General features: G+C 41.6%; 1 protein-coding gene across 1 annotated transcript; it reads right to left on the reverse strand.

Moving 5' to 3' along the window:
* Positions 1-335: 335 nt before the first annotated feature.
* HOXC4 (homeobox C4) lies at positions 336-2,641 on the reverse strand. The gene is made up of 2 exons (XM_084832291.1): positions 2,089-2,641; positions 336-1,494 (listed from the first exon to the last, which is right to left on the reverse strand). The coding sequence occupies exons 1-2, from the start codon at positions 2,639-2,641 to the stop codon at positions 1,142-1,144; spliced, it is 906 nt and encodes a 301-aa protein (XP_084688417.1). The 3' UTR covers positions 336-1,141.
* Between the last annotated feature and the right edge of the window lie 8,956 nt (positions 2,642-11,597).

The raw sequence follows: 11,597 nt of genomic DNA on the forward strand, positions 1-11,597 counted from the left end.
TGCAGCTCCAAGGCTAGGACTTCCTAGTAGAATCTCAGCTCAAACACACTGCCCCATCTTGTGATGTCACAGGGTACAAGCCACAATCCCTAAAACTAATGGCAGATTGGCCATTGACTTCAATGACATGTACCATGCCACAAGAAGCCTTTATTTTAAATAATAATAATAATAATAATAATAATAATAATAATAATTTTAAAAAATTACACGATTCTTTAACTTAGATGAGAAAGTACCCACTGGTCAGGAAATTAGTGCCACTCATATCCCCCAGCATTTGCCTATTTACTGGGACGCAAAGAAGCAAAATAACTCACCAGACATTCCAAAGTCAATCTGTGTCACACTCACTGTTTTTTATTGAACAAGGGGACTTTCACATATACACTAAAACTCTTTTATTGCAAGTTTACAATGATCATGTCAAATCAGTCCACCCCCCCCACAAGAACCACAACAAAACAAAAACAAAAACCTAGCCACTGAATTTTCCTTTCAACTTTCTCTCTCGTTCGCTCCCCCTCTCTCTTCTCTTTTGCTACTCACATTGAAATAAACCATAAGTTTATTAGCTACTACTATCTCGTGTGCTGTTTTTTCCCCTTTGTGTGTTTTTAAATCTTTCCCCACATTTATACAAAAAGAAAGGAAGAAAAAAGAGCCTTCAATGGTCCTTTTTTTTTTGTTGTTCTTGATTTGTAAACGTACAGAGCAAAATAACTGCATTCTTTCCTTGCCTGTGTAATTATTAGCATATGTCCCGAATTTTCATCTAAAACAGAACGTTTAGTTCCCACCCCAACACACACACGCGCACACTCACACACACACAGAGCTCATCCATTCACTCCTTCCCTTTTAAAAAATAAATAAAACCCTGAAAATGGCGTTTAAAAAAACCAGCAGGTATTTCACCTGGCCTCTCATGCTAATAATACATGCACCTAAAGCGTGAGATCTCGCAGAAGACCTCATTCTTTTGTGTGTGGTTTTTTTTCTCTCCTCTTTTTTTAATATATATATACGCACGGGAAAACTACGAGGAAAAAAAAAGAACCAAAATATATAGATATATATTAGATTCTATAAATAATCAGAGTCATTTTTATGGGGAGTGTTTGTTTTTTGTTTTGTTTGTTTATAACCTTGTAATATCCTCTGCTCGTTGGTCCTGAGATGAGCTTTGCGAATGCTCTTCGCTAGCAACCGCGTTGGAAGATGCAGCAATAGAGCTGGCCGAAGAATTGGTAGGAGCCGTGGATCTCACTTTGGTATTGGGCAGCCTGTGGTCTTTTTTCCATTTCATCCGCCTGTTCTGAAACCAGATCTTGATCTGTCTCTCCGAGAGACACAAGGAGTGGGCGATTTCGATGCGCCTCCGCCTCGTCAGGTATCTATTATAGTGGAACTCTTTTTCCAATTCCAAGACTTGCTGTCTGGTATAGGCAGTCCTGGATCGCTTGGGCTCGCCTCCATTGTAATTGGGGTTCACTGGAAAAACCAAAGATTACCATGAATACAGAGGGAGAGGGAGAGAGAAAGGCAGGAGAAGGAGAGCGGGAGAGATGCAGAGAGAGAGAGAGAGAGAAAGATCTCCAGTGGCTCAGGGAAAGAGGAGGAGAGAGAGAAAGAGCGAGAGGGGGAGAAAAAAAAGTCATCAGCTAAATGGGTTATAAAGAACCCAAGACTTTCTCTTCTAATAAGAAGGGGTTTCCCTGGCTTGAAAAGAGCCTGAATTATTTATGCACCCCTCGCAAAGCCTTCGGAGTTTCACACATACATAACAGAACGAACCACATGGCTGGGGCTGCCCAGACTAGCTTGGCTATAAAATTTATGGTGGGTGTAATTACCCACTCGGAGTCGTAAATCCAGCTCAATTGTGCTAACCCAAAGACTCTCGTTGAAGGCAAAGGAGGAGATGGGAAAAAAAGGAGAGAGTGAGAGAGAGAGAGAGAGAGAGAGAGATGGGGGGAGAGAGAGAGAGAGAGAGAGAGAGCTTGAGAGCATGGTGTGAAGAGGAAGGGGAGAAAAACACACACACACATCAGAGAGAAAGGGAGCAGAGGAGAAAAAGTTGCCTACCAGTACTGACGTGGATTTTTTTCATCCATGGGTAGACTATGGGCTGCTTAGTGGCCGTGCTGCTAGGATGCTCGGGGTTTTGCTGGTTGCACGCTGGAGGGGCTGGGGAGGGGGAGGCAGCTGCGCTGGAGAGAGCCGTTTGGTCACAGAGCTGCTGTGGTTTCTCGGGGAGATGGTGGCCTCCCGGTGGTTGTCCATGGCCCCTTTGATGCGCTGGGGGGTTGCTGGGACCTTGGAGGCTGGCACAGCTGTACTGGCGCTCGGGGTAGCTGGGTCGCTGTGGAGGAGGTGGAGGGTACAATTCCTGGTGATGATGCTGAAAACTGGACTCCCTAGTCCGGCTGTAATATTCCGGACTGTGGTCTGGGATGTAATTATTTTGCGAATATTCTTCGCATGGAGGAAATTTCGGATCGATGTAGTTAGAGTCCATCAAATACGAGCTCATGATCATTAATTTCTGGAGTGGAAAATAATTTTTCTCGCTTTGTCGTTTTTCTGCTCCATAAAACCCTCCTACTAGCTGGCGACCCCGTAAAGTTAGTTTCACCATGTGACTATTTGCGCCAATCACGCCAGCCGAGCTAGTCCCCGGATAAGGAACCAAAAGCTTATTCAAAATGTATCCAATTTGTGTGTGCGCGAGTGTGTGTGTGTCCTTGTTGTTGTTGTTTGTGTGGTCCCCTTAAACTCACAGGAAAAGGTGTGTACAGTGTGTGTGTGTGTGTGGGGACGGGGGGGGGTGATCTTCCAACCAACCCGAGTTTTTCTTCTTTTCTTAAAAAGGCAACATAAAGGAACATCATTATCATCATCATAATAGAAGTAAACATTTATTTGGCAGAGAGATGATATGGAGGAGGAGAAGCCTGTATATCGCCCACCTCAGGTACACAGTAACTCCTCTCTTGTAGACATCCAAGAACTAAGTGAGCCTTAAAACAGGAAGAACAACCATCTTTTTACACTGCAGGGACTGAAGCACGCTCAAAATTGTTCTGCATGATTCTCTTAAAGAAAAAAAACCCGCGGGGAGAGGTGCCCCTGCCTCCCTCCTTCTCTCCCCCACCCCGGACATGGTTAGTATCATTGTCTGCAGAACTGTTCTCCCCCCGCCCCTAACCCCAACCCCAACCCCAACATACACAACCAGAAAACTAGAAGGAAGTTCAAGATGTGTAATCCAGTTTTTTGTAGAAGAGAGACAAAGAAACCAGGTTACCTGGGTGGGTGGGAGGTGGGAGGTGGGAGGGAGGGAGGGAGGGTGGAAGGAGAGTATGCAAATCGTCTTTGCGTCATTTGGAGTGCTCTAGAAATGCTCATCAACCTTTGCTTAAGGGCGATCTTATGTGGTTGCAATAGGAACTGATGGCTGTGAATGAAAGCAGAAGAAGTTCTATCCAGCCAGATGGCAAAGACCACCAACCTTCAAATCCTAACCATCAGGGATTGGCGTGGCGTGTGGGGAGTTTAGAAGGTGGTGGTGGTGGTGGTGGGGAACCAGTAGATATGTGTTTTTAAATTTCTACTAGGTTTTAATAAAGCTTCATTTAGTATTGGAAGGTTCTGCTTTATTGTAATTATGGAAAACAGCATACACACAGTTTGAATGTACTGAATTTAGGTAGGTAGGTAGGTAGGTAGGTAGGTAGAAAGGGAGGAGTATGATTCCCCATACAAGGTATAGGTATGATCCCCCCCCAACCAGAAATTAATATGAAAGCATGTAAATTTAACACAGAACATCTGATTTCCTTGTTGAGTGGTGGTGGACACAAACAGCAGGATACACACACACACACACACACACACCAATATAAACAAACCCCTGGGTAGATAAAAGACGCTGGGATTTGAAGCAAACATTTTAAAGAGTGCAGTTATTGCAGTTAAGGGCTTTATCTATAGCTTACATTAAGAAGATGGGGCACAGAGAGTCGGATTAATCCCTTGTACTGCTTGATAACAATTATAGTTGAAAATCATAGCTTGCAGGGCATTGCAATATTTTACTTGATAACAATAAAAGTGACACATAAAGTTAACTGTTTATGTTTTATTTATTAGACTAAATGTGCCAGCGGTGTCGGAGGCTCTGGGCTGGTTGTAACAGTTTTTATGGGGCTGTAAAATGCCATAAATCAGTCACTTGAAATGGTTAGGTCTCTCTCCCTCTCCCTCTGTTTTTCTCTCTCTCTGGCAAGGGCTTGTGTGAGCTTGTGTTTGCGGTGACTGCTGCTCATTCTTTCCAAGAAAAAGTAATAATTGTGGATTGTATTATCAAGAGCACCCTTTACCTTCCCTGTTATTTTAACCATTTATTCAATATCTAGCTGTAACAAGGTCCCTTTGCTGGATCTGTCTGTCTTTCCTCAAAATGCCTGTGTGTATGTGTTGAAGAAACACACACACACACACACACACACACACCTACCTGGTATTTTAATTACAACATCTGCAATTAAGGGGAAACCAAAGAAAGCAGAACATTAACAAGGCTCTGGCATCATTCATATACTCCCCTAGAGACGAATTTGTGATTGAGGTGCTCACACAAATTCGATTCTACAGGGTACATATAAACGACTGGAGAATTTGGCCTTTGTGGTACTGGGAGAAGTGGAAAAGCTCCCCCCCCCCATGATATTCAGAATTATTATTTTATTCATGGATGGGATGGGGGGGGAGCGCGCATCTGTCAAGACTTTCTAAAAAGTCACACAGCAAGACAAGCTGTTTCCAGGTAGAGAATCCATATATCTGATGGATTATATCAAGATGGGACCCAAGCTCCCATCAGTTTGGGATCTGGGCCTTGGTCGGTTTCTATTTGGAGTGGTTGCGTCCATCCTTTATTAAGTGTGTGTGTGTGTACAGTATCTAAAAATAAGGCAGTATTAGCATAGCATTCTATGTGTACTTAGCAAAACGTAAATACTTGCCATCTGGAAAAAATGGCAGGCAGATACTAGTGCAGTTACTTCTGCAACTACTACTGCTACTACTACTGCTACTAACACTACTAACCTTTGGGTAGGTTGCAAGTGTTTTATGGAACTCTCCCTCTCTCTGGCTGTGTGAGCTTGTGTTTGCCAAATTATTTCCTAATTCCAGGAAAAGTTATAACTATGTTTTTATTAACATGAGCACCCCTTGTACTGCTTGGCTGTTTTTACTACTCTTCCTGCTGCTACTACCACTACTACTATTTCATCAGCAGTAGGTAGCAGCATCACAGCCTTTTCCTGAGGGATTCAGGGCACAAGCCTATGTATTTAGACAGAAAATGTCCTACAGCTCCCAGCATTTCCCAACCAGCCATACTAGCTGGGGAATGCTGGGAGCTGTAGGACTTTTTCTGTCTAAACATGCATAGGCTTGTGCCCTAAAGCACTTCGTATATACTAACTCGGTTAATTGTTATCTCAGGCTGCAATCCTATATACACTTACCTGGGAGTCAGCCCCACTGAACTCAATGGGACTGACTTCTGTGTAGATATGTATAAGATTGCACTCTTAAGCACAACTTATTTAGCTTTCTTCCATTGAATGCAATGTGATGCGCACGTGCTTGACTTTGGAGGGCTGGTGCCCATTATGAATATTAGCAGAATTCAAATGATAAGAATGGAAGGAAGTAAAGAAGGAAGGGAGGAGGAAGATCTACAAGTAGAAGCTGCAGTCTTAAGCACATTTACTAGGGCTTAAGTCCCATTGAGCTCAGTGGCTCTTATGTCCTACTGAACTCAAAAGGGACTTTTTACTCTGAGTAGACACACTTAAGATTGCACTGTAAGTATGTGCTAGAGACTTGGGACAAGCAGCAGCTCACGTACTTCCAAATTCCTGCTTGGGGAAGGTCATCATAAGAAACATCTAGCAGCTATAAACCTACCCACTAATGATTACATTGTAAATTATTCTTCTAAACACCCATGGAAGGAAGGGCAGTTTTGCCATTCGAGAAGTTAATTCCTTGGAAGTTAAGTCACATTGGTTTCAGTGGACCTTATTTCGAAGTGAGACTGAAAACCTATCCAGCAGGACTTAACTACCAAATATGTATAGAATTGGGTGGTAGGTTGCATGCACAGTTCCTTGGGAGCAAGTCTGAACTCAGTGGGACTTCACTTACTTCCAAGTAAGTACAGTAACCAGTGGTAGGATGCAGCCTGATTGTGTAGGTGTTTACTTGGAAGTAAGATCCTCTATGTTTACTCCCAAGTAAGTGTCTATAGTATTGCATCTTTAATAATATTTCTTAGTTGTTGTTATTCATGTATTTCACACAATGGGGTTGATTGGTGTACTTCACACACACACACACAATTTATCCCCATATCTTATTTTAACTGACCTCTGGCTTTTCTTTTTAAGATGTCCATTAGTAAGATGTCCATTATATTTTGTCTAAAAGCTTCTTTTTAATGTCTTGCTTTCTTAAATGTTTGGGAGAGTTTCTTTTTATTGTCTCTACCAAAGAAGGATCCAAGGACTTGTGGAAAAAAAAAATAGTGGGACACAAACCTCTTTTGTCTCTGTAACATCCCTCCCGCCCCTCTCACGCTGGCCTCAGTTTCTTCCAACCAGCAGAACAATGTCGGCCAAAGATTATTATTGATATGATTATTTTTGAGTGACAACGGCAAAGAGAAACAGAATACCTCTATGAAATAATTTCTGCCCCTTAATTCTTATCCTAGCCAGGAATCGGGTTGCAAAACGTGTATCTATCTGGTTAACATTTTCAGGACTATTTCTGAGTACAAAGCGCCTCCTTGACAGTACTGAAGAAAAATAAGTACTCATTGTCCCTGCGGATTCATTGTGCAAGCTATTACCATACTGACCGCTTCGTAACCTACACCTCTAGCCATTTGCAATCTGTGCATCTTGGACCAAAAAAAAAAAAAAAAAAGCCGGGAGAGGAAGCACCTACTGAGGTTTTGATATTTCAGTGTTTAGTAATCATAATAGCCATAATACTAATAACGATCATAATATAAACCCCTTGCCATGTGAGGCATTTCCTAGTTAACGTTACTAATAAATCCCCCCCCCCCCCTGCGCAAATGAGGACACAAACACACAGAGAGAATAATCAGTTCAAAAAATCGACCGGTATCTAGCTGCAATTCAGGGGCGCCATGTAGTGTGAGGAGCTCTACCCTCCCCCTTGTTTCAGACCCCTTGTGAGTATTGCTGTTATATTCTAGGGTTGTTCTAAGGCATTTTTATGAAGGAAAAGAACCTACTCTTAAAATTCACTGGAGGGGGCGGGCGGGTCTTGAATGTATCCAAGAATATAATACCTCCTCTCAAAGATCCAGATCCAAGAATGTATCTTCCACACTGAACACTTTTGCCCCCCCTCTCCCCCCCCCATCTGAAATGCCTTCGCTACTAAAGTAACAAAGAATTTTACCACTGACTTCAGCGGGTGAATTGTATCCTCTCTATAGATCAAACAGACCATCTTCTAACAAGTTCATTGAGTGGAGAGAGAAAAGTGTGTGTTGAGGGGTGGGGTGAGTTTAAAAAACTCAGCTTTTTCGGGGCAAGGGACACACACACACACATATCTCTACAGAGTTGGTCTCTCTATGACACCGTAGAGTACCAAATAATTAATTACACTTTCATTAAAAAAATAATAATAACACCCTTGTAAGTATTAAGTGCCACGAAATCGTTTGGTGTCTCTCCCCACAGACACACACCCTTTCCCCCTTGTTCCCCACAATGCAAAGAGACAGGTCTAATTTATGCAAAGAAATATGCAAATGTTTAATTGATTTTTCCTTAAATCTGTTGTCACTAAAAGTAATGAGTCGGCGCAAAACGATTTGAATAACCAAAGCATGTATGTCACTAGAACTAACACACACACACACACATTTTTTTCTTTTAGCTTCTCAACAAACTAAAGTCGTGTAAATATTTATCCCTCAGCTTTAAAACATTATAGACGAATTCTTCCTGTTTGTTCGAAAAAGCAGATATATATGCAAACAATTTCCTCTGTCTCTCTTTCGCAAGCACCCCCACCCCTGCCCCCGTGTGTCCCTCCCTCCCTCTCCCAGGAATTCAATTTTCTTCAAATCTCGTTGAAAGTGGCTTTTTAAAAAGTGGGCGCATTTTAATATTGCTTAGACGGCGTGACCTGAATTTCACCTCAACTGTTTGACTTGATCCAATAGGTCACTGCCAAGGAGTTATTGATGGGGAACCTCCATTGAAATTTGTCTCCTCGCAAATGGCCTTTAGATCTTCTAGCGAGTTCAATAACTAGTTATAATGTAGAAGGGAAAAAATGAAGCCCAAAGGCAAACGAATATGATGTTTCATTTTTATGCTGGAGAAATTGTTGGTTTTTCTTTTCCCTTTCCTTACCCCAACCCCATCCCATCCCACCTTTTTCACCCCTGCAAAACAAAACAAAACAAAAACTGGTTTGGCGAAAGAATCCACCCCCCAGCCCGTTCTCCCTCTCCCCCCCCCTCTCTCTCTCCCCCACACACACCCCTTTTAGCTGAATCCAGTTTCGAATCTATATCGCAAAACTTTTTTTATTTATTTATTTATTTATTTATTGGGGGGCAAACCACGGAGGCTCCGTTCATCAACTCTTCAAGATCAACCTACTCAAGAGTCCAAATGATGTTTATTTTTATTTTATTTTTTGTGGGTAGGAATCATGTTTGCTTTACTGTTTTTTGTTTGTCTGAATAATCAAACAATAGCTCTCAATAGATTTGATGCAGCTAAGTCTGGTAGAGCTTGTTTTTGAAGAGGAAATATGGTTCCAAATCTCTTATGATATCATGTAGATCTTAAACAAAAGGTTGGGCAAAAGCATCCACATCTATGAAAATACTAATGTCAGTACTAGTATTGGGAGGGGGGGTTTAAAAACACAAAGAAAACATTGGTTACTTTTCAGTCCAACCCTGTACATGTTTACTCAGAAGTAAGCCCCACTGAAGTCAATGACACTCCCAGGTAAGTGTGTATACGATTGCACCCTTAATTTCTCTGTGTTGTATACTTTGCTGGGGTCAGTTTACATCACTGCCATCATTACCCCCTCCCTTAGGAACTGTCTATTGGAAGTGTGTGTGTGTGTGTGTGTGTTTAAAACTTGAAATATATTTACTTTTAGTTCTAATTCTGCAGTTAGACAATATGTGGGTTCTGGTGATTGGTCCTCTAGTCACTGGAGAATGAAAACTTGAGAGGAATCTGTCTTTTATAAAAGTGCTATTTGAGATAAAGATTTCAAGAACTAGCTATTACAGAACCACGGAGAATTCTCCATTCCTGCCCTATAAATACCTCTGATGCATATCTTATCACCCTGTTGCAGGACCTGCAGAGTAAGGAAAAGGTCAAGGAAAGGAAAGGAAAGGAAAGGAAAGGAAAGGAAAGGAAAGGAAAGGAAAGGACTTCTTAGATGTCTATTAGAAAATCTGCTGGGAGACCTGATGCTATTCTATAGTTTGCAAACGTATATACATTTTAGACTGTTCAAACATATAGAAATATTAGACTGTTCTTGCTATGTATAATGCGCTGGATAGCTTGTTTAACAAATTAGCCCATTCAAATTTAGAATACTCCCTTTCTCTGTCCAGTTATACCATTCATGGGGGTGGGGGTGGAGTGGGAGAACCTTGTTTTACAGAGTCTATAGAGTGGCTCTACATCGTGTGGCATCAGAACATTCACTACTTTAAAGAAAATGCTTTGAGTGACGGGCGCAATGTTAGTGCTAAGGGAGCGTTGAACAGCAACGGTAGAGGAGGTGGAGTAGCGGTAATAGTGAGAGCAGCAGAAATAGGGAAGCAGCGTATCCTTTTGTATGAAGAGATGTTGGGAAATGCAATGTGAGGTTCCTTCCTTACGTGGCTGGAGAAGAGTTGAACTGATTCACACATGCGTGTACATCATACTATAACTCGTCATGGGAAGAACTGTCTCTGAACGTATGAACTGCCTCCATTGAAAAAGCGCTCTCTCTCTCTCTCTCTCTCTCTCTCTCTGTGTGTGTGTGTGTGTGTGTTTTAGGTAATGGCAGGTAGCATCCAAATTCCATCTGTAGCATTTGGTCTATAGGTCTGAGAATCATCAGTTGATGTTGCAGTTGTCCAGTGATGAACAACAAGGAATTATATGTGAAGCAACCCTCGGGGAAAGAAACTTCCTGTCTCTGGGTTCTCAGTAACGTCAGAGCACCCAGATTCTGACATAGCTTGATTTCAATGTGTGGGGTTTAGGAAATCACATTTTGCAATGTAGTGTGATCTTCCTCTAATAATCTTATTTTATGAACTATCATAGAGGGGACGAATACATGATATAAATCAGATCCCCCACAAAACAGAAATACCCGACGTAACTGGGGTGGTGATATAGGCTACTGTGCTCCATAGAGCAATGGGATGCCTCTATACTAGCGTCAAATAGAAACTGAAGCATAGTCTCCACTTAGGGCGCGATCCTATACACGTCTACCCAGAAGTAAGTCCCACTGGATTAGTCCCAGCTAATTAGGTAGAGCATTGCAGCTTTAGTTCATTCTAATTCGAAGTACATTGACTTTTCAGGAACTGCGCAGCCGTGGATATCCTCTGGCGATTACACAACAATGGAGGGCCGTGGTGGAGGAGATCACACAGAGATGGGCTAAGGGAGAATCGGCAATATTCACTTTCCCCAAGTAAAGGACAGAGAAAACTTTATACCTCGATGCTCTTTGGGAAGGTGTGTAAGCACACAGTCTAAGGACGTGCAACCTCCTGGACTTAGCTCTCAGTTTAAAGATTGACGAGATTACCACCTCTTACTAAAAAAACCCAACCCACTCATATTATTCCGGTTTTTTAAAGAAATTCCACTTTCATGGGGAAAGTGTGCACCTTCTTCAAAATAATATATATTAATGTATGTATATGGGGTTTGGATCCAGATTTAGTCATACTTAGAATAGACCCATTTAAATCAGTGGCATTTAAGTTAGCCATGACTAACTTACTCCACTGATTTAAATGGGTCTACTCTAAGTATGACTAAATCTGGATCCAGCACATACTATTTTCTGTTTTTTTATGCATACTTTTAATAATAGTATACATATACATGTGGTTATCTAAACAGTTAAACTCTCTCTCTCTCTCTCTCTCTCTCTCTCTCTCTCAGACACACACTGAAAAGAGCAAGATATTTAAATATATGATATGCATAAACTGTATATATACTGTTATTGTCTTACATAATAATCGACAGGTATGTACAAAATAACATCGACAAAAGACAACACAGGGCTTCAGACTTCTATGTGGAAATGTGTGTAAACCTATTTCTCTCTCTCTCGCTCTCTCCTGTCAGATTTTATTGACTATATTCATTTCTTTTAATTATTTCTGACTGTATGGACCATGGAGAAAATGAATGATCATGCACAGACATGTGTGTATGTGGATTTTAAGAAGATCCAGCCATCATCCA

The sequence above is a fragment of the Heloderma suspectum genome, chromosome 2 (assembly GCF_057233095.1).
Source record: "Heloderma suspectum isolate Gila_16-S chromosome 2, 16-S_ref, whole genome shotgun sequence".
Taxonomy (NCBI): Eukaryota; Metazoa; Chordata; class Lepidosauria; order Squamata; family Helodermatidae; genus Heloderma; species Heloderma suspectum.